Below are 24,588 nucleotides of genomic sequence, written 5' to 3'. Positions count from 1 at the left end.
GTTCTACTGCAGTTGGATCAGCCTGTAATTTGATTTTCCAATACTGATTTTGAATATCATTCCAAATCCAGACCTCCATGGGATATTAATTTTGATTTACATTGATCATTTTTATGTTTTATTGTTCTCATTATATGATCTAATTGTGGATATTTTTTGACCATTGTGTCACCACTTTGGGAGATTGCACACACACCTAGTGAGTATAACCGGATTTCTGCTTACATATTTACAATTTGTCACCGATTGTTACCTACAGTATCTGTATTTTTCTGTACTTTGAATATATTATCTTTCTATGCAACATTTTTTGTATTTAATAAAACATACTTTTTAACCAATTAAACTCCAAGCTATCCTCCTGTTTATACGGTGTTATTCTGGAGTGGTTCAAATTTGCTAAGTGGGTATTTTCTTTGACCACAGGCAGTGGGATTATCCATATTCATTATACAATTGGTTATATGTTTCTATTTAAGAAATAAAATGATGTCTGAGTCCTTAAGGTACCGTCACACTAGACGATATCGCTAGCGATCCGTGACGTTGCAGCGTCCTGGCTAGCGATATCGTCCAGTGTGACAGGCAGCAGCGATCAGGCCCCTGCTGTGATATCTCTGGTCGGGGAAGAAAGTCCAGAACTTTGTTTCGTCGCTGGATCTCCCGCTGACATCGCTGAATCGGCGTTTGTGACGCCGATTCAGCGATGTCTTCGCTGGTAACCAGGGTAAACATCGGGTTACTAAGCGCAGGGCCGCGCTTAGTAACCCGATGTTTACCCTGGTTACCATCGTTAAAGTAAAAAAAACAACCACTACATACTTACCTACCGCTGTCTGTCCTCGGCGCTCTGCTTCTCTGCTCTGGCTATGAGCACAGCGGCCGGAAAGCAGAGCGGTGACGTCACCGCTCTGCTTTCCGGCTGCCCGGCGCTCACAGCCAGAGCAGAGAAGCAGAGCGCCGAGGACAGACAGCGGTAGGTAAGTATGTAGTGGTTGTTTTTTTTACTTTAACGATGGTAACCAGGGTAAACATCGGGTTACTAAGCGCGGCCCTGCGCTTAGTAACCCGATGTTTACCCTGGTTACCCGGGGACCTCGGGATCGTTGGTCGCTGGAGAGCTGTCTGTGTGACAGCTCTCCAGCAACCAAACAGCGACGCTGCAGCGATCCGGCTCGTTGTCGGTATCGCTGCAGCGTCGCTTAGTGTGACGGTACCTTTAGACTGTATATAGTTTACACTATTGGTTGGTGCAGTTTTTTTGTTGAATTTTGGGTCACACCTCTTTCATTGAAAAACCACAATCCTTGCTGTTGATCCAGCCCCCTTGTTGAGCAAGGAAGAAATGTGAAACACAATGTACAGTTTTTTTTGGCAAAATTAGTGTGGAATTGCATGGATGAATCTTACAGACACTAAATAAAGGTACCTTCACACATAACGATATCGTTAACGATATCGTTGCTTTTTGTGACGTAGCAACGATATCGTTAAGGAAATCGTTCTGTGTGACAGCGACCAACGATCAGGCCCCTGCTGGGAGATCGTTGGTCGCTGAGGAAAGTCCAGAACTTTATTTTGTCGCTGGACTCCCTGCAGACATCGCTGGATCGGCGTGTGTGACACCGATCCAGCGATGTCTTCACTGGTAACCAGGGTAAACATCGGGTTACTAAGCGCAGGGCCGCGCTTAGTAACCCGATGTTTACCCTGGTTACCAGCGTAAAAGTAAAAAAAACAAACACTATATACTTACCTACCGCTGTCTGTCCCCGGCGCTCTGCTTCTCTGCACTCCTACTGCTCTGGCTGTGAGCGTCGGTCAGCTGGAAAGCAGAGCGGTGACGTCACCGCTCTGCTTTCCGGCCGCTGTGCTCACAGTCAGTGCAGGAGGAGTGCAGAGAAGCAGAGCGCCGGGGACAGACAGCGGTAGGTAAGTATGTAGTGTTTGTCTTTTTTACTTTTACGCTGGTAACCAGGGTAAACATCGGGTTACTAAGCGCGGCCCTGCGCTTAGTAACCCGATGTTTACCCTGGTTACCCGGGGACCTCGGGATCGTTGGTCGCTGGAGAGCGGTCTGTGTGACAGCTCTCCAGCGACCAAACAGTGACGCTGCAGCGATCGACATCGTTGTCGGTATCGCTGCAGCGTCGCTGAGTGTGAAGGTACCTTAAGGATGCAGCCTCTATTTGAGGCAGCCATCAGAAGGTACAAATATATGTATTCAGAATTCTAAAGGATATGATATAGACAACTTTGGTTACAGACCCTGCTGTTAGCTCTCTTATGAATTTCACTTTTTATTCATTCTGCGTTCCACTATGCAGAGAAATACACAGAGGATGTAGAAGCCACACCATCCAAATGAAACCCTAATGCAAAAATGCATGTCTTTAAGAAAAACAAACTAAAGGTGTTCATAACCTCTAAAAATCTCAGAATTGTATTGCTTCTCAGAAAACTGGCTGATCCCAAGGACTGTACCTTCATGTCAGCAGTCTGTATGAGCTGTAGGCCACAACCACGATTTCCTATGATATCATTCTCTATGATGGTCCCATCCCCCTTGGAGATAATGCCATGACTTCTGTTGTCATAAATGCCATTTCCACGTAACTCCACTCTGCAGCCTGTTTCCACGTGGACACCACTCAGTCGGTTGCAAGAAATGCTGTTGTTTCCAATGCGTACAAGCTGAGTGCTCTGAAATACTGCCACTCCACTGTCATGGTTGGCATGTACGGCATTAGCTATAATATTCAGTGCTTCACTGCTCTTAATATAGAGCCCCGCAGCTGCAACAGACAAAAACAACGTTTACTAAAATTTAGGCAAAAAAGGAAAAACACAAATTCCAAATTGCAACATCAGAGGCTATTTACTCATTATGTCATACTCTTGGCAAGTCACTTTCAATCATATGTTGCCCTTTAATAATGCAATTTCCGTCTCTAGCCCACAAGAGTAATATATTGAGGAACTTAACAAGACCAGGACCAAAAGACTGGGAAATAATAAACATATTTTATATTGGCTGTGTTCAAAAAAGTGGATACAATAGTATCTGATCTAGGCAGTGCTCTGTGGGCTCCAGAATGATTACGGTAATTGTAGAAAACTATAATTAATTAATTTCAATAGCAGCACAAATGTAAAGGGGTTTATCTCACATACCGTAGAATTGCCTAGACTACATATCATTTTATTCATTCTGAGGTTGAAACAGGACTGACTTTGCAGAGCTTGCGATAAAAATAGGAAACCAATTTTAAAGAGGACCTGTAAATAGCTCAAATGTGTATAGCATTTGCTCTTATTTTATTGAACATCCAAAGAAAAAGAAAAGGTGGCACTCACCAAGCGATGTATTAAAAATCCTTTATTCTTCCATATATCGGAGTAAGGACATGTCTTTCGGGCTGCAGGTAAAACGAGAGGGTGCAGGGAGTGAACCGGATGACGGCCGTTTCGCACACAATGCGCTTCAACGGGTCCAGGTTTACCCCGTTGAAGCGCATCGTGCGTGAAATGGCCGTCGTCCGGTTCACTCCCCGCACCCTCTCGTTTTACCTGCAGCCCGAAAGGCATGTCCTTACTTTGATATATGGAAGAATAAAGGATTTTTAATACATCGCTTTGTGAGTGCCACCTTTTTCTTTTTCTTTGGATGTTCAATACGAATTACTGTTTGGTAGAGCACCACAGTGCGATTATATTCCACCGTTGGTCCGATTGCCATGAGAGACTTTGATTGCTGCAGTAATTTGCTCACTTGAAGGCCATCTAAAACCATCTATCCTGGTGCCGTCATACTTTCTTCTCTTTTTATATGGGCTCTGATTTTATTCCCGATTCTCGCGAGTATTATGTTTATTTGTTTTTTGTCAATCTGCCATATGGCCCCAGAGATAACGCAACTTTTTATTTAGTGCTAATTTTTATGGTCTTTGCCAAAAGGGCGTGGCTTATAGGATTCTTCGGGGACATGTCTTTAGGCTGCACTGCCTTATTATCCTGTGAGCACCACACAATTTGTACAGACCATAAAAATTAGCACCAAATAAAAAAGCCCACATTTCTGGAACCGTATAGTGGATTTAAGGAAGTGTGAAACAACTGAAATTATGTCTTACATTCTAGGTTCTTCAAAGTAGCCACCGTTTGCTTTGATGACTGCTTTGCACACGCTTGGCATTCTCTAGATGAGCATCAAGAGGTAGCCTCCGGGAATGGTCTTCCAACAATCTTGAAGGAGTTCCCAGGGATGCCTAGCACTTGTTGGCCCTTTTGCCTTCACTCTTCGGTCCAGCTCACCCGAAACCATCTCGATCGGGTTTAGGTCTGGTGACTGTGGAGGCCATGTCATCTGACGTAGCACCCCATCACTCTCCTACTTGGTCAAATAGCCCATATACACAGCCTGGAGGTGTGTTTGGGGTCATTGTCCTGTTGACAAATAAATGATAGTCCAACTAAACGCAAACCGGATGGAATAGCATGACGCTGCAAGATACCGTGGTAGCCATGCTGGTTCAGTATGCCTTCAATTTTGAATAAATCCCCAACAGTGTCACCAGCAAAGCACCCCCACACCTCCTCCTCCATGCTTCATGGTGGGAACCAGGCATGTAGAGTCCATCCGTTTACCTTTTCTACGTCGCACAAAGACACGGTGGTTGGAACCAAAGATCTCAAATTTGGACTCATCAGACCCAAGCACAGATTTCCACTGGTCTAATGTCCATTCCTTGTGTTCTTTAGCCCAAATAAGTCTCTTCTGCTTCTTGCCTGTCCTTAGCAGTGGATTCCTAGCAGCTATTTTACCATGAAGGCCTGCTGCACAAAGTCTCCTCTTAACAGTTGTTGTAGAGATGTGTCTGCTGCTAGAACTCTGTGTGGCATTGACCTGGTCTCTAATTTGAGCTGCTGTTAACCTGCGATTTCTGAGGCTGGTGACTCAGATAAACTTATCCTCAGAAGCACAGGTGACTCTTGGTCTTCCTTTCCTGGGGCGGACCTAATGTGAGCCAGTTTCTTTGTAGCGTTTGATGGTTTTTGCTACTGCACTTGGGGACACTTTCAAAGTTTTCCCAATTTTTCGGACTGGCTGACCATAATTTCTTAAAGTAAAGATGGCCACTCGTTTTTCTTTACTTAGCTGCTTTTTTCTTGCCATAATACAAATTCTAACAGTCTATTCAGTAGGACTATCAGCTGTGTATCCACCAGACTTCTGCACAACACAACTGATGGTCCCAACCTCATTTATAAGGCAAGAAATCCCACTTATTAAACCTGACAGGGCACACCTGTTAAGTGAAAACCATTCCCGGTGACTACCTCTTGAAGCTCATCAAGAGAATGCCAAGAGTGTGCAAAGCAGTCATCAAAGCAAAAGGTGGCTACTTTGAAGAACCTAGAATATAATACATAATTTCAGTTGTTTCACACTTTTTTGTTAAGTATATAATTCCACGTGTGTTAATTCATAGTTTTGATGCCTTCAGTGTGAATGTACAATTTTCATAGTCATGAAAATACAGAAAAATCTTTAAATGAGAAGGTGTGTCCAAACTTTTGGTCTGTACTGTAGATGAAAAACGTTAAACTCATCTAATGGATATTGTAAGATGCTGTAGTCTCTGTAAAGTCAGCAAGTCTTACACCACACTTACTTACCATGTAGGATAAAATAAATATTTGCCCTTTGCTTACTATACATTTTAATAAATTGCTCTGAAAACTACGAACAACCGAAAAATCATTTACATTTATCTAGTCTCTTCCCACCTCACCTCCATTGTGGTTAATACTGTTGGACTCAACAAGTGCTACATTTATTGGCCTCCGTGATGAGAAGCGGTCATCTTCACTATCTAAATCATTTTCCCAGCTTGCTGCTTCCCCTTCATCATTAAAATTTTCATTTCCCGCCTGGTTAGCAGGATAGTCGCTAGCATCATCTTTCCGACAGAAAACAGCTACTCCATAAATGCTGTTGTGACCTATTTGGTTGCTAGTGATGTGAGGAAGGCTTGAAGACATAATCCACACTCCACAGCCTTTATTACCTAGAAAAGAGTTAGAAAAAACACATTTAAACACGCTACACCAACATCTACCACACTGAGGATTTACATATAACTACTGCAAATGTAGACTCATTTCTACATAGTATATAAGTGCATTTGTGCCTTTATGCATCATCCTTTTCACTTGCAGTTTATGCTTTGAACAACATATAGCAATCCATCTTTGGCCCTGGCCGATAAATACATAGATGGTATATACAGTATGTACAACGTATCCTCAGAGGTCATCACTTGTAATACATTTTTATTAGCTATTTCATTTGTACTCCTTCTAAATTACCAGCCACCCAAGAAAGCAATTTCTAGTCCGATACCATTTAAAAGAAGATTTCTACAGCTCAATGCCATTTTCTTCAAGCACCCTTTCGCGACTTGTAGTCATTATTTTCCCACTGAAAAGGCACTCTTCTGCCTTCTTACATTACTTCACTCTTGCTCAATTACAACCTTTAAGGTACTTGTATTCTGGTGATAGGAGGTATGATAATACAATGGCAGAAGAATTTTCCCGTGTTTTTCCAGACTGCTGCCCGTCCATTAGATGAAACTGTACATTCTTTATTTCTAAACCAGCGCTTTGGCTGTTTTCATCCAGGAAATATATTAAGGTCATCATTAACGCCATGTGATTTTTGCTTATCTGGTGCAATTAGGCTTGTTCAGGGTGGCCGAGGACAACATAATGCAATCACTGTCTAGACAAAACGTAACTGACTGAGAAGACTGCCTCAATGTTCATTATTCTTGTCTTCTCAGCAAGACATAAATTGTTGCTGAAATATATTTCCTATAACTGTAGAAAATGAACATGGACCGCACATCCGAAAATCATACATTGATCTAATGCAGCTATAATTTTTTTTTACAAAACTGAAAGGTTTTTGCGTTTTTGTTTTTTGAAGCTTCAGTTGTCTGATCGGCTCTGTTACTTACAGGCGCTCATAGCAATCCAGCTATGACAACCATAGAGGTCTGCTGGAGATCTCTGGTTGTCATGCCAACCCATCGGTGACACACGACCACATGACGAGGTCACCGATGGGCAGGATTACCGGAAGCACGAGTTAAATGTTGCTGTTAGAGATTGACAGCGACATTTAATGGGTTAACAACTGTTGGTGGATCGCGATTCAACCCACAGCTGTTAAAGGGAACCTGTCACCCCCAAAATGGAAGTTGAGCTATGTGGATGTACTATTCCACGCAACTTCAGAAAGGGGTTGAAGCCCACTACCATGTCACAGTAAACTGCTAAGTGGCTCCCTAATGTAAAAGGTGCAGCACCATGTGCAAACCACTGCCGGAGCGACAACACCCATGTTGCCAGGCAAAGTCCCCACAGTTTCAGGCCACCCTACCGGTGACCCAAGTGTTTTTAAATTAACAGGAGACTGCAAGGGGGGTTCCGCTTATGTTTTGCTCTGAGCTCACAGTCGGAGAACATGAGGAAGGAGAGTTTTTTTTCACTTGGTGTTGGTGCTGTGTGGCAACCATTGCTCCTGTGATGGTGTGGTCTAGAGCCATGGATGCTTTGCCTTATAACATGGGTGCTGTGGGGCATCAGGTTGCTCCCCTGCTGGTGCGCTGTCACTCCAGTGGTGTTCAGCACATGGCACTGCGTCTTTTAGGCTAGGGACCGACTGAGATGTTCGCCATGATGTGGCAGTGGGCTTCATATAGACGGATCAGATTGTTGAGCTAAAAACCTCATTTTCAGTTTTGTAATTTTGTATGAATTTCAGATGTGGAGTCAGCGTCTTTTTTTTCTACAGTTATGAAATATACAGCTCTGGCAAAAATTAAGAAACCACTACAAAATGTTCAGTTTGTCTGATTTTTCTCTTTATAGGTATATTTTTTGAGTAAAATGTAAATTGTTCATCTACTATATAATTGTCTAAGGATCACTTCCGTCTTTCTGTCCTTCTGCCTGTCACGGATATTCATTAGTCGCAGCCTCTGTCGGTCATGGAATCCAAGTCGCTGATACGCCCACGACCAATCAGCCACGGGCGCAGTCCGGCGGCAACATGGCTGCTCCTTCCTCCCCGCAGTCAGTGCCCGCTCCGTACTCCCCTCCAGTCAGCGCTCACACAGGGTAAATGGCAGCGCTAATGGACCGCGTTATGCCGCGGAGTAACGCACTCCATTAACGCTGTTATTAACCCTGTGTGACCAACTTTTTTACCATTGAGGCTGCCTATTCAGCCTCAATAGTAAAATGATCTAATGTTAAAAATAATTAAAAAATAAAAAATCATCATATACTCACATTCCGGCGCCTTTCCCGCTCCTCGTGACGCTCCGGTAACCGCTCCATGCAAGCGGCAGGTTCCGGTGGCAAGGATGGTATGCGACAAGGACCTGCCATGACGTCACGGTCATGTGACCGCGACGTCATCACAGGTCTTGCGACCATACCAACCCTGGGACCGGAAGCTGCCGCATGTACCGCACACAGGGCCAGGACTTCAACGGAGGGTGAGTATATGTTTATTTTTTTATTTTAAGTCTGTATACTACATGGCTCTGTGCCGTATACTCCGTCGCTGTGCAATATACTACGTGGCTGTGCAATATACTATGTGGCTGGGCAATATACTACGTGGCTGGGCAATACACTATGTCGCTGGTCAATACACTATGTCGCTGGTCAATACACTATGTCGCTGGCCAATATACTATGTGGCTGGGCAATATACTACGTGGCTGGGCAATATACTGCGTGGCTGGGCAATATACTACGTGGCTGGGCAATATACTACGTGACTGGGCAATATACTACGTGACTGGGCAATATACTACGTGACTGGGCAATATACTACGTGGCTGGGCAATATACTACGTGGCTGGGCAATATACTACGTGACTGGGCAATATACTACGTGGCTGGGCAATATACTACGTGGCTGGGCAATATACTACATGGCTGGGCAATATACTACGTGGCTGGGCAATATACTACATGGCTGGGCAATATACTACGTAACTGGGCGATATACTACGTGGCTGGGCAATATACTACGTGGCTGGGCAATATACTACGTGGCTGGGCAACTATGTGGCTGGGCAATATACTACGTGGCTGTGCAATATACTACGTGGCTGTGCAATATACTTCGTGGCTGGCCAATATATTACGTGGCTGGGCAATATACTACGTGGCTGGGCAATATACTACGTCACTGGGCAATATACTACGTGGCTGGGTAATATACTACGTGGCTGGGCAATATACTATGTGGACATGCATATTCTAGAATACCCGATGCGTTAGAATCGGGCCACCATCTAGTTTATTCTATAAACTTCTGATAACATGTCTCTGAATTTCCAAGCAATAAATTTTTTTTTTTTTCTGAAAATGAGAAATGGCAAAAATTTAAAAACAAACAACAAACAGTGCTTTCAGACCTCAAATAGTGCAAAGAAAACAAGTTAGTAATCATTTAGAAACAACAATACTGATGTTTTAACTCAGGAAGAGTTCAGAAATAAATATTTTGTGGAATAACCATGATTTTTTAATCACAGCTTTCATGTGTCTTGGCATGCTTTCCACCACACTGCTTCTGGCGCAAAAACATAAGCAGTTCTTCTTTGTTTGATGGCTTGTGATGATCCATCATCCTCTTGATTACATTCCAGAGGTTTTCAATGGGGTTCAGGTCTGGAGATTGGGCTGCACATGACAGGGTTTTGATGTGGTGGTCTCTTAATTTTTGCCAGAGCTGTATTTACTGTTGATACGTGGTTTTTGTTCAAACCAACTGGTTATGCAATCTCTTGACAATAATAATATAAGAACTAAATATTAGTATGTTTAAGATTTACCGGATGCATTTCAAAAAACTGACCGTCACATCCAAACATAGACTAAGTGTGAACAGGTGCTGAACCTAGAGTCGCCAACTCGTACATAGTCAAGTAAATAAGGCAGCACACTGAGAGAGAGAGAATTTTAGTCTAGGAAGAGGTTTCGCAGGTACCCATTCAGATGGAGACATTTATTCTCAGCGAGGTAAGGCAAGTTTAGGACCTGGTATAAGAGAGATGCCCTAATGTGGCTACCAGGTACACATAAAATTGGCAATTTTTATGCGCTAAACGCTCTCATTTTTCATATTTCTAGTGCAGTAATGCAGTTCAATTTTCGTGTTTCATATTTGCATGTTTTAGCGCTGCAGTGTGCTGCCTTATTTACTTGACTAAGATTTACCGGAGACCGATAACTCTTGAATCCCTCCCTACTGACTGAAGCCAGAACCACTGGTAGATGAAGTAGTAATGAGTTAATCAGTCTGCTGTCTATCTATAGGAAACCATACAGCTTCTGATAGAGCTATTGATTTTCTATAAATAAACTGCTAAAATGTAATTCCCTAGGGAAATGGTGCTACACAAACATTTAGGCTTAAAAAGAGATTACATATTAAAAAAAATATTATGAAACATGCCTCATATAATGAAAAACACCTTATATGCTTACATGTACCAATTACCTAAAGTGCCTTGATTTTCAGATTTCTACTCTGGTCCCGATCCGTACTGAAATGAGCCAGTTAGGCAGCCTTCTTTACATATTTCACATATTGTGAATCTGTCAGGACCCATAACAGGGGTGGGTGTCTTCACTTTAAGGCATCATGGATAACAAGTACATTAGTAAGTTGTATTAAGAGACCAAGAAGCTGTCTATCATTGAAAATGCTGTGCATTGATGAATTGAACAGCCAATCATAGAATTCGTAGTTGCAGGGGGAAGGGAGTCATCGCCACCTCCTGGGATAACGACTCCATGGGCCCAGCTATAAGATTCAGCAGGCACCTTAATGTGGTCACTGTAACTGCGGTGGCGGTGCTGCATTAAAGATATGACGTGTCCATACGTCCGATGTCAGCAAGTACCTACTGACCTGGACGTATGGCTTCGTTCAAAGTAGCTATTAAATACTGTTAAAATTTATTTTATGCAGTTGTTAAAATTTACAGTGAACACCAAAAGTGAAAATTAAGAAATGCTGTTTCTTTTTTGCTTATTCTGCAGCCAAAAATATAATTAAATTAATTAAAAGAAATAATAAAAGCTAGGTCCTGGAATGTACGGACACAAAAACAATTTGTTTTGTTGAATGCAAAAATAGTAAAAATAATACATACATTGGGTATTGCTATAACACTAAACAGCAGTATAAAGTTCTGCCAAAATTGCTCCCTCCCAAAAATATTGTTGACAAAAATTCCTAAAAGTTCTATAATGCATTCATTATATGGATTGTATGCTCTTGGTCTGCAGTAAACAAGGCCAAGCTTATGGGTGTATTTTCTATTTACTAAAAATCTAAATACATTTGGCCAAGCTGGCAGTTTTAAGCCCAACATACTAATTTACTCAGGTCAGCTACTAAGGGAACATATCCTGCTGACTCAGTATAACGCATCTTTACGTCAACTGCAAACACGGCTAAGTACTTCACTTCAAACGCTATAGGATTTATAAACACATTAAATAGCATTGGTCCCAAGACAGAACTTCAGAGTGCACTATTGAACCACTCTCTGCACATAATCATTTCAAGAGTTTTCTATCAAAGTATTATCTGGACAAGTTAAAGGGAACTAGACAGTAGGTTTTCACATTTGGAAAAAGTAGTATGGCTGGATTAGTGCTTGTCCCTCTATTATTTATTTTACTTTCTTATATTGCGCCATCATATTCCAGACATTATAATCACTGTCCCATTGGGGCTCACAACACAAATTCCCCATCAGTATGCCTTTGGAGTGTGGCAGGAAATCCACACAAACACAGGAGAACATACAAACTCCTTAAAGATGTTGCAGTTAATGGGATTTGATCCCAGAACTCAAGTACTGTAAAGCAAGAGTGCTAACCACTGAGCCACCATGCTATGTAAAAATTGTACCTTTTTTTATAGAGATGTAATGTTCCATTCACAAGACATCTAGCATAGAAGAAATTTGTAAATCGGGCTTGAAGTGCAAAAGACTGGCACTTGGAAAAAGACTGCTTCTTCCAAATACACAGACATGCCCCAAATACACTTACAGTATGATTTGGATATACCGTGTTTTTCAGATTATAAGACGCACCTTTTTTTCCTCCAAATTTCCTCTCACCCTGCGTATGAGCCACATTCGGCGGTCATTTTCCACCGGGAAGCCAATGAGAAAAGGGGACTCCGCTCCCTGGCGCAGAGATCTTATGAGAGCACAGGCACCGCAGCATCGCACCGACTCCTGAAGCATCAACTCTGCCTCGTTACTCCGGTCCACCATCGCCACTGTTAAAACAGACTATAAGACAAACCACCATTTTATTTTAAAAAATGTTTTTCCTATTTTCCGCCCCAAAATTTGTGGTGTGTCTTATGGTCCAGTGGGTCTTACAATCTGAAAAATACGGTAGTTTCTATACTAAATTCTTCATTAGAAGGTATAATTTTTATTGGGGGAAAGTGCCCGTTTAGCCAAATAACTAACTACTTCCAATCTGCTAACAAGTTTTCTTTAACTTCAATTAAAATAGTGTTTGTAGTACATTTTATTCAATGTGTCTACTGCCAAGTCTCAACTCACAATTATGGGTCAATAAGAATACATATCTACTTCATGTTCCTTTTAAAGAGAACCTGACGTCTACAGCGGCTTGCAAAAGTATTCACCCCCTTAGCTCTTTACCTATTTTGTTACATTACAACCTGTGTTTAACCCCTTCATGCTTTTTTCAGTTTTGCGTTTTCGTTTTTCGCTCCCCTTCTTCCCAGAGCCTTAACTTATTTATTTTTCCGTCAATATGTCCATGTGTGGGCTTATTTTTTTGTGGGACGAGTTATACTTTTGAAACGATACCATTGGTTTTATCATGTCGTGTAACAAAAAACGGGGAACAATTTCCAATTGCGGTGAAATTACAAAAAGTGCAATCCCACATTTGTTTTTTTGTTTGGCTTTTTTGGTAGGCTCAATAAATGCTATCACTGACCTGACATTATGATTCTCCAGGTCAGTACGAGTTCATAGACACCAAACATGTCTAGGTTCTTTTTTATCTAAGTGGTGAAAAAAAATTTAAAAGTTTGCTAAAAAAAAAAAAAAGAAAAAAGATTGCACCATTTTCCGAGACCCATAGCGTCTCCATTTTTCATGATCTCAGGCTGGGTAAGGGCTTATTTTTTTGAGTGCCGAGCTGATGATTTTAATGATTTTTGTGCAGATACGTTCTTTTGATCGCCTGTTATTACATTTTAATGCAATGTTGCGGCGACCAACCAAGCGCAATTCTGGTGCGTTTTTCTCTCTCGCTACACCGTTTAGTGAGCAGGTTAATCCTTTTTTTATTGATAGATTGGGCGATTCAGAAATCGGCGATACCAAATATGTGTCTGTTTGATTTTATTTTTATTGTTTTATTTTGAATGGGGCGAAAGGGGGTGATTTGAACTTTTATGGGTTTTTTTTCATATTTTTAAAAACTTTTTTTTTTTTTATATACATTTGGCATGCTTCAATAGCCTCCATGGGAGGCTAGAAGCTGCCACAACTTGATCGGCTCTGCTACATAGAGGCGATGCTCAGAGGGCAGATCTATGTAGCTGAATTGCAGAATTGCTATGAGCGCCGTCCACAGGGTGGCGCTCACAGCAATCCAGCATCAACAACCATAGAGGTCTCAAGGGGAGCTCTGGTTGTCATGTCGACGCACCGATGACCCCCGATCATGTGATGGGGAGCCCTTGTCCGGAAGCGCTTGTTAAATGCCGCTGTCAAGAGTTTGACAGCGGCATTTAACTAGTTAATAGCTGTGGGCAGATTGCGATTCCGTCCGTGGCTATTGCAGGCACATGTCAGCTGTTCATGTCCCGGCTTTGAGGTGGTCTCACCGCCAGAGACCACATCAAAGCGGGGGATACGGACATCGGACGTACTATCCCGTCTCATGTCAGTAATGGGTTAAATATTTTTGTAATCTGATTTCTGTATGATGCATCAGCACTAAATAGTCTAAGTTGGTGAAATTAAGTGAGAAAAAAATAGGCATAGGCATTAAGCAAGAGACAGCACTAACAATACCATGAAGACCAAGGGGATCTCCAAACAAGTCAGGGACAAAGTTATTGAAATGTGCAAGTCAGGGTTGGGTTATAAAAAAAATCCCAATTTCTGATGATCCTCGGGAGCACCATCAAATCCATTATAATCACATGGAAAGAAAATAGTACCACAACAAACCTGCCAAGAGAGGGCCGCTCACCAATACTCTCACTTTGGGCAAAGAGGGCATTAATCAGAGAGGCAGCACATAGACCAATAGTAACCCTGAAGGAGCTGTAGAGTGCCCAAGCAAAGACTAGAGTATCTGTCCATATGACCACAATAACCCGTACAGTCCATAGACGTGGCCTTTATGGAATAGTGGGCAGAAAAAAAGCCTTCACTTACACACACAAATTGTAAGGCTAATTTTGAGTTGAGACATGTGGGAGACTCCCCAAATTTATGGAGGAACTTGATGTGGTTAGATGAGACCAAAATTGAACTTTTTGGCCACCAAGGTAAACGCTATGTCTGGCGCCAAACCAACGCAGCTCATCACCCCAAGAACACCATTCTCATGGTGAAACATCATTTTCAGCAGCAGGGACAGGAAAAATTGTTCAAGTTGAGGGGAAGATGGATGGTGTGAAATACAGGGATATTCTTGGGCAAAACCTGTTTCAGTCTGTTAGTGATTTGGGACTGGGACGGAGGGTCACCTTCCAACAAAACAATGACCCAAAGCATTCCGCTAAAGCAACACTCGAGTGGTTTAGGGGAAACGTGTTAACATTTTGGAGTGCTCTAGTCAAAGCCCAGACCTTAATTCAATTGGGATTTGTAGTCAGACTTCAAGATTGCTGTTCACCAAATGAAATCATCTAACTTGAAGGAGCTGCAGCAGTGTTGCCTTGAGAATTGGGCAAAAATCCTATTCGTTAAATAAATAAATAAAGTGAACTGCTGCAATACTTTATTGCCCACTAGTGGTGAAGATCCTCCGATGGGTCAGTCCAATACAGAATATAGGTACATTCATACTACATAATCAACTCTGCTCTGCTAAATAGTTCTCATAGTAGCCTTGACTCTTCTTGAAAATGAACCATTTTTTCTCTAGATGGAGGGATTTTCCAATTGTCTTTTGAGGCGCTTTTACATAAAAAAAAGCTTTTGACTATATTTTTGAATAGGCCGTTTATGTACTTGTACAAGTTAATCATGCCCGTTAAACGTCTCTTCTCAAGACTAAAATAAATGTAATCATTCCTTATGACCAAGATTCTCCATGCCATTTATCAGTTTTGTGGTTTTACTTTGTACTTTTTCTGGCTCCATGCCAACCATTTTATGAGCTAGTACCCAGGAAAGAACTACATATTCCAGAAAAGGTTGCACTAACGCTTTGTAAAGTGGAAGTATCAGGTACTTTTCAGCAAGTTCATACCTCTTTATACATGTCCATTTGCTGCTGGTCTTAGAAGCTGCTAAATGAATGCAGTTATTTAGTGTGTGATCTAAGGCTACGTTCACACTAGCGTTGTGCGCCGCTGCGTCGGCGACGCAACGCACAACGCACGCAAAAACGCTGCGTTTTGCGATGCATGCGTCGGTTTTTGCCGAAATTTGGACGCAAGAAAAATGCAACTTGTTGCGTTTTCTTGGTCCGACGCTTGCGGCAAAAAAGACGCATGCGTCGCACAACGCAGCACAAAAAGACGCATGCGTCCCCCATGTTAAATATAGGGGCGCATGACGCATGCGTCGCCGCACGCAAACACGACGCAAAACGGGAAACGCTAGTGTGAACGTTACATTACTAACACTCCTAATTTTCCTTCTCCTAGAACATATGATGCTAGCACATTAGTACCCAGGAGGCATAAATTTACATTTATGCATCTAGAAATTCATGTGTCGAATGGATGCTCACTCACACACAACACTCAGTTTGTCCAAGTCAGCTTTTACCTTTGTTAGGCTATGTGCACACGTTCAGGAATTCATGCAGAAAATTCCTGTGAAAATCCGGACACTTCTGCCAGATTTCCGCATGAAATCTGCATGCGTTTTTTTGCGCGGTTTTTGCGCGGTTTTTCCCGGACATTTCCCAATGCATTAGACAGTGGGAAATCCGCAAAAAAAACGCAAAATTAATGAACAGGTTCATTATTTTTCCGCAATGCATTTTTCATGCGGAAAAACGCACATCATGTGCACAGAAATTTCAGATTCCATTATAAATGATGGGATGCTTAATGTATGCAGATTATTTGCGGTTTTATAGCGTTTTTATAGCGCAAAAACGCTTAAAAACCGCAAATAATCTGCAACGTGTGCACATAGCCTTAAGTTACAGGACAAACAAATGAAGCACAAATGTTCTTGTTCAAAGTTATGCCATCAGCATTGTGAATAGCTTGAAAATTGCAAATTTGATGATGCAGGATGAAGATCCAGCACATTGTCCTAATCTAAAGCATGAAAAACTATTTGATGAGGAAAGAGCTGGTGCATGTTGTTTTGTTTTTTTCCAGAAAATCTATCTCCAGATTTCACAATACAAACTGTATACATTATTATATAGAACCTTTAGACATTTTGAGGCTGGTGCACTTATTTAGAAAATTCATGTCAGAATGATAAGGAATATTAAACTTATATTTTCATGAGAATAATGAGAGACCGAGCGAGCTCAAGAGTCCAAATATATTGAAATCATTGCTCGCATAGCCTAATGTACGAGTTTATTTCAAAATAACTCCTCCTCACTGCTGCTCAGATCAAGCTGCAGCCGTCAGGATGGGTGGGTAGATATTGAATAGGTGGCTTGGGACTAAAATGCTTTCTTAGGCCCCCTTCACATGTCAGTCCGGTGTGAAGGTCATCGTGGGGCAGTTGAATAGCCACCAAGGTCTCCTGATCTGACTCACTTAGACTTTTATCTTTGGGGTCATCTGAAGGCAATTGTCTATGCTGTGAAGATGCGAAATGTGCAGCACATGACCCTCTTCCCATCGAAAAAAATAAATGTTGGATCCAAAATGGCCAACTTCAAAATGGCTGCCATGGTCACCACCCATCTTGAAACGTTTTCCCCCTCCCATATACTAATGTGCCACAAACAGGAAGTTGATATCACCAACCATTCCCATTTTATTTAAGTGTATCCATATAAATGGCCCACACTGTACATCGAGTGTAAAATGAAGAATAAAATAAAAACATTATACGCACCTTAACACCTTATCCATTGAAGCCATTGTCCCCTGTAAATAAAAAAAAAATATATACCTCACTTGTCTGAAGTTGAAAGAATCCAGAGTGTCCCACGCTGTAATCCATCTACAAAATGTTTTCTCATCATCATGAGCAGTGGACTAAGGCGACCGGTCACGCTGAGGAGAAGGGGCGAATGACTGATTGAAGGGAGAACAGAACTCACGGGGAACTGCACAGACCTCATCTCATGATGATGAGCAAATGTCGCACAGATGGATTACGGGGCGGGACACTGTAGATTCTTTTAACTTATATTGTTGTTTTGCATTTTTGTTTCTTTACAGGGGACAATGGCTTCAGAGGATTAGGTGTTAAGGAGCGCATGTTTTTTTATTCTTCATTTTACACTCGATGTAGACAGCGGGGGCTGAATACAACTCTCAACACTGTCCCCTGCTCGCGCTGATAGCAGGGAGAGCAGGAGACAATGATGTGACCTGTCTTCAGCACCAGACGCCTGAGAACACAGAGAACTCTATTGGCTTTTCTCAAGCGCCGGTACATGTGATACTGATGTGGCACATGGTTGCCACAAGCATGAAACACACAGACATCGCCAGTACTGTTTTTCCAGTACCGGAAATATCAGGACTGTGAAAGAGGCCTTAAGGTACCGTCACACTAAGCGACGCTGCAGCGATACCGACAACGATTCGGATCGCTGCAGCGTCGCTGTTTGGTCGCTGGAGAGCTGTCACACAGACAGCTCTCCAGCGACCAACGATGCCGGTAACCAGGGTAAACATCGGGTTACTAAGCGCAGGGCCGCGCTTAGTAACCCGATGTTTACCCTGGTTACCATCGTTAAAGTAAAAAAAACAACCACTACATACTTACCTACCGCTGTCTGTCCCCGGCGCTGTGCTTCTCTGCTCTGGCTGTGAGCGCCGGTCAGCCGGAAAGCAGAGCGGTGACGTCACTGCTCTGCTTTCCGGCCGCTGTGCTTACAGCCAGTACAGGAGGAGTGCAGAGAAGCTGAGCGCCGGGGACAGACAGCGGTAGGTAAGTATGTAGTGGTTGTTTTTTTTACTTTAACGATGGTAACCAGGGTAAACATCGGGTTACTAAGCGCGGCCCTGCGCTTAGTAACCCGATGTTTACCCTGGTTACCAGCGAAGACATCGCTGAATCGGCGTCACACACGCCGATTCAGCGATGTCAGCGGGAGAGCCAGCGACGAAACAAAGTTCTGGACTTTCTTCCCCGACCAGCGACATCACAGCAGGGGCCTGATCGCTGCTGCCTGTCACACTGGGCTATATCGCTAGCCAGGACGCTGCAACGTCACGGATCGCTAGCGATATCGTCTAGTGTGACGGTACCTTAACTCTCTAGCTGGACTCAGATTGCTCAATTTGATAGGATTATTCATTATTTATTTATAAATGGATTTTCAAAGTAAGTATGGTGCCTCATGTTGCAGTCATTACAAAATCTACAACATATGTCAGATATGTTTACCATATATAGTGTTTCCTTCAATAAGACCTTTGCCTCGTTCTCCAACAACCACTCCATCAGAATAGCCACAACATATAAGGTTACTTCTAAGAACTGGGTCACCACCTCTTCGAATGTCCACACCACCCCACTGATTTTCACGGATGACATTTTCTGTCAAAGGAAAAAAAACAACAACATTTCTTTGGAATGACAGCATAACAATGTAAGGAAGGGGGCATATGGCAGTATTTTACAGTTTGTTGATGCCTGGACTGACTGCTGGTCTACAAACATGAATTAAGAGCTTCATAGGAATTCATGAGGTTGTAATTTCAGGCTACAAGACTGGTAGTTGCTGTCCCTATTCAATCCATGAAGAGTGCCTTTCTGAACCCAGCTTGAAGGCGATAGGTATAATTTTAAGAAACTTTGTTACAACTTTGTATTATATTAATAGTTTCATAGAAATAGAGTGATAATAGTAAGAAATCTGATCCTTGAGGTTGTAACATGCCACAGATTAGGCAAGTAAGGCTGGCCACCTTTAGCATCTTTTGGCATCAATGACAACATATAGGTTCTCTATTTTATTATAAAAAGGGTAAGGTAAGAACTGAAATGTAGAATCAATGAATAGGCAAATTATGCTGGCATTATTTTATCTCATGATTCATAAAAATTCCTTAATAAGAAGTGGAAATTATTTAACTCAGTTCTCCTATACCCTCCAATTACAGGGAGTCTGTCAACACAAAATGACTGTTCAAACCAAGAACAGGCACTTGGTACAGCTCACCTATTTGTTTTACATTTATCTACCCTCTGCTCTGGATCCTATAAACCCAGAGGTGTTAATCATGGAAGAATGATTAAATCTAGTTAAAAAAAAAACAGAAGCACATATGCTTGAACAGTCATTTCGTGCGAACAGACAAAGTACGCTTTTTGTATTTTGCCTTTTCTACACTTTTTATTTGCTGGTAAAATAGAAAAAAATGCAATCTGTAGTTTAAACACATTAATAATTTTTAAAATGATGTCCCAAATGGTCAACAATTTGAACCAAATTGTGTAATAAGGAGTATGTGCAGTAAAATTTTTATAAGGACGCCATTCATGTTCCATCTGTGCTTTTAAAAATACATGTAGAAAAGAAAGTCCCTGGGGGCTTTGAGAACAAGTATCCAGCTGAATGTCACTGACCTACTTACTGCTCAAGTAATCTGCAACAAGCTATATGATGGGAAACGGGTATCAAACCACAAGGCCTGCCTACTCTTGTTACGAGCCGATTGTTGTACCTGTACTGCTGGTGCAGTCTTTTCTGCAGAGAATATGCGCTCGCCGTCCCAGTAATTTGCTACATTTAAAGTATGGCTTGTTTTCAGAGAATCTAGTCAAGGCTGCTAGATCAGAAATGCTTGCATGAATCTGTCTACAACAATAAAGCCTTGCTAACAAGAGACTTAGACATCACACATGTCATTCTAGGGCTTAGAATAAATTCCTGTGCTGCAGTTACTCAGACGTGAAGAATTCTTACAGATGTAATGGGAGCTTTTCCCTGAGTACAGGAATTGGCATCTCATTTAGAAAAGCAATTATACTAAGATGGAGGATCAAATTTCCCATGAAATCCAGTTAGATGCTGCACTGGTACATTGTCACCAGTGAAAAGCTGCTGTTAATAAGAATATAGATATGGAGGAAAGTTATTCTATCTAAACCAGGGGTGTCAAACTCATTTTCACCGAGGGCCACATCCACATTATGATTGCCTTCAAAGGGCTGCTTGTAATTGTAAGGGTTCATACAAACGTCTGTGCAACATGGTACGAGCACAGACAGGCCAGAGGCTATAAGACTGCAGTAGGACTATAGAGCTGCACCTGCATATTAGGGCTAAGAGTACGGCTCCTGGGTAGTAGGACTATGAAAGGTGCATCTGAGTAGTAGGTCTAAGAGTGTTGACCCTGGGAAGTAGGGCTAAAAGAACTGTCTCTGGGTAGTAGGACTAAGATAGCTGTCTCTGGGTAGTAGGGCTAACAGCTGTACCAGATCTTAGAGTCCCAAGATGGACTGCTCCCTATGCCAAGTACTGGCTGTGTCTGCTCCTATTCACAGATGGAACCTCACAAACATTTCGGCTGACTGACCTGACTGAGAACACCGCTTGTGCAGGCTGACTGCGTTCACCGTTTGTGCAGGCTGACTGCGTTCATCGTTTGTGCAGGCTGACTGGGTTCACCGTTTGTGCAGGCGGACTGCGTTCACCGTTTGTGCAGGCTGACTGCGTTCACCGTTGTGAATTCCGCTCTTGGGCTCCCTCCGGTGGTTGTAAGTGGCACTTTTGTGAGTTCTGCTCTTGGGCTCCCTCCGGTGGTTTTAAGTGGAATGGCTGCTCCTTGGATTTAGCTGTCAGCAGCTGCTTCCACTGATTGTCTATTCTGCTCGGCTATTTAGCCTGGCTCTTTCCTTCAGCTTGTGCTACTTGTCTATGGTTCCTGGTTGGATTCACATCTCTTTGGATTTCCCTGTTATCCTGACCAGTTCAGCAAAGCTAAGTCCTTGCTTGCTCTTTTCTGTCCACAGGTTGTGGACTTATCTGTTCTGTGCTTTTTATGTTTGTCCAGCTTGTCAGTATGAATTAATTCAGTGATGCTGGAAGCTCTGGGAAGCAGATTTAGGTGTGGAGATTTTTGTAAACTCTGTGTGGATTTTTTGTAGTGTTTTATACTGACCGCACAGTATTCCATCCTGTCCTATCTATCTAGCTAGACTGGCCTCCTGTGCTCATCCTGGTTTCATTCTGTGTATGTTTTTTCCCTCTCCACTCACAGTCATTACTTGTGGGGGGCTATCTATCCTTTGGGGATTTTCTCTGAGGCAAGATAGTTTTCCTGTTTCTATCTTTAGGGGTAGTTAGTTCTCAGGCTGTGACGAGGTGCCTAGGGAGTGTTAGGAGCATCCCACGGCTACTTCTAGTGTTGTGTTAAGCTTAGGGACTGCGGTCAGTACAGGTACCACTTCCTTCAGAGCTCGTCCCATGTTGCTCCTAAACCACCAGATCATAACAGTACAAGTGGCCACAAATGAATTAAATGCATCTCAAAAGAAGGAAAAAATTCTGAGCCATTTTTTTTCTGTGCTCTCTTTTGTCTTTTTTCCTCTTGATCTCTGGGTGGTTCAGGATTTATGCTCTGGCATGGATGTTCAGGGTTTGTTTTCTCGTGTGGATCAACTTGCTGCAAGAGTAGAGTATCCAAGATTATGTTGTCCAGACTCCGGCTTTCGAGCCTAGAATTCCTACTCCTGATTTGTTTTTTGGAGACAGATCCAAGTTTTTGAACTTTAAAAATAACTGCAAATTGTTTTTTGCTTTGAAACCCCGTTCTTCTGGTGATCCCATTCAGCAAGTTAAAATCATCATATCCTTGCTGCGTGGTGACCCTCAGGACTGGGCATTCTCCCTTGAATCAGGGGATCCGGCATTGCTGAATGTAGACGCATTTTTTCAAGCGCTCGGATTATTGTATGACGAACCTAATTCTGTGGATCATGCAGAAAAAACCCTGTTGGGCTTGTGTCAAGGTCAGGAAGCGGCAGAATTATACTGCCAGAAATTTAGGAAATGGTCTGTACTCACTAAATGGAATGAGGATGCTCTGGCTGCTATTTTCAGAAAAGGTCTTTCTGAAGCCCTTAAACATGTTACGGTGGGCTTCCCTACGCCTACTGGTTTGAGCGAATCTATGTCTCTAGCCATTCAGATTGATCGGCGTCTGCGTGAGCGCAAAGCTATGCACCATATGGCAGTGTCCTCTGAGCAGAGTCCTGAACCTATGCAATGTGATAGGATTTTGACTAGAACAGAACGGCAGGAATTCAGACGTCAGAATAGGCTGTGTTTTTACTGTGGTGATTCTGCTCATGTTATTTCTGATTGCCCTAAACGTACTAGGAGGGTCGCTAGGTCTGTTACCATTAGTACTGTACAGCCTAAATTTCTTTTATCTGTGACCCTGATTTGCTCATTGTCGTCCTTTTCTGTCATGGCATTTGTGGATTCAGGCGCTGCCCTGAACTTAATGGACTTCGAATTCGCCAGGTGCTGTGGTTTTTCCTTGCAGCCTTTGCAGAGCCCTATTCCTTTGAGGGGCATTGATGCTACTCCATTGGCCAAGGATAAACCTCAGTACTGGACGCAGATGACCATGCACATGGCTCCTGCACATCAGGAAAATTGCCGTTTTCTGGTGTTGCATAACCTGCATGATGTTGTTGTACTGGGTTTTCCATGGTTACAGGAACATAATCCGGTGCTGGATTGGAAAACTATGTCTGTGACTAGTTGGGGTTGTCAAGGGGTACATAGTGACGTTCCTTTGATGTCAATTTCCTCTTCCCACTCTTCTGAGGTCCCTGAGTTTTTGTCGGATTTCCAGGATGTATTTGATGAGGCCAAGTCCAGTTCCCTTCCTCCACATAGGGACTGTGATTGTGCTATTAACTTGATTCCTGGTTGTAAGTTCCCTAAGGGCCGACTTTTCAATCTGTCTGTGCCAGAGCATGCCGCCATGCGGAGTTATGTTAAGGAGTCTTTGGAAAAGGGGCATATTCGGCCCTCTTCGTCACCATTGGGAGCGGGTTTCTTTTTTGTTGCTAAGAAGGATGGCTTCTTGAGACCCTGTATTGATTATCGTCTTCTTAATAAGATCACGGTCAAATTCCAATACCCCTTGCCTTTGCTTTCTGATTTGTTTGCTCAGATTAAGGGGACTAGTTGGTTTACTAAGATTGACCTCCGAGGGGCATATAATCTTGTTCGTATTAAACAGGGTGACGAATGGAAAACTGCATTTAATACGCCTGAAGGCCATTTTGAATACCTTGTGATGCCATTCGGGCTCTCTAATGCTCCATCTGTGTTCCAATCCTTCATGCATGATATTTTCCGCAATTATCTTGATAAATTCATGGTTGTATATTTGGATGATATTTTGATTTTTTCCGATGATTGGGAGTCTCATGTGAAGCAGGTCAGGATGGTGTTCCAGATCCTTCGTGATAATGCTTTATTTGTGAAGGGGTCTAAGTGCCTATTCGGAGTTCAGAAGGTCTCTTTTTTGGGTTTTATTTTTTCTCCCTCGTCTATGGAAATGGATCCTGTTAAGGTCCAAGCTATTCATGACTGGATTCAAGCCACATCTGTGAAGAGCCTTCAAAAATTTTTGAGCTTTGCTAATTTCTATCGCCGTTTCATTGCCAACTTTTCCAGTGTGGTTAAGCCCCTTACTGATTTGACGAAGAAAGTCGCTGATGTGACGAATTGGTCCTCTATGGCTGTTGAGGCCTTTCGGGAGCTTAAAGGCCGATTTATTTCTGCCCCTGTGTTGCGTCAGCCGGATGTTTCTCTTCCTTTTCAGGTTGAGGTTGACGCTTCTGAGATTGGGGCAGGGGCCGTTTTGTCTCAGAGGGATTCTGATGGTTCTTTGATGAAACCGTGTGCTTTTTTTTCCAGAACGTTTTCACCTGCGGAACGCAATTATGATGTCGGCAATCGGGAGTTGTTGGCTATGAAGTGGGCGTTTGAAGAGTGGCGACATTGGCTTGAGGGAGCTAAGAACCGCGTTGTGGTCTTCACTGATCATAAGAATCTGATTTACCTTGAGTCGGCCAAGCGGCTGAATCCTAGACAGGCTCGATGGTCCCT

General features: G+C 42.6%; 1 protein-coding gene across 1 annotated transcript in view; it reads right to left on the bottom strand.

The window, feature by feature from the left end:
* The window catches only part of FBXO10 (F-box protein 10), a 106,945-nt gene that overhangs the window by 15,703 nt on the left and 66,654 nt on the right, over positions 1-24,588 (bottom strand). Inside the window, exons 8-10 of the mRNA XM_069767323.1 lie at positions 18,894-19,046; positions 5,796-6,071; positions 2,485-2,795 (exon numbers count right to left, since the gene is read on the bottom strand). Coding sequence (XP_069623424.1) covers positions 2,485-2,795; positions 5,796-6,071; positions 18,894-19,046 — 740 coding nt within the window. The remainder of the gene's footprint in view (positions 1-2,484; positions 2,796-5,795; positions 6,072-18,893; positions 19,047-24,588) is intronic.

The sequence above is a fragment of the Ranitomeya imitator genome, chromosome 1 (genome assembly GCF_032444005.1).
Source record: "Ranitomeya imitator isolate aRanImi1 chromosome 1, aRanImi1.pri, whole genome shotgun sequence".
NCBI classification, from domain to species: domain Eukaryota; kingdom Metazoa; phylum Chordata; class Amphibia; order Anura; family Dendrobatidae; genus Ranitomeya; species Ranitomeya imitator.
This window is presented reverse-complemented; position numbering and strand designations above follow the sequence as displayed.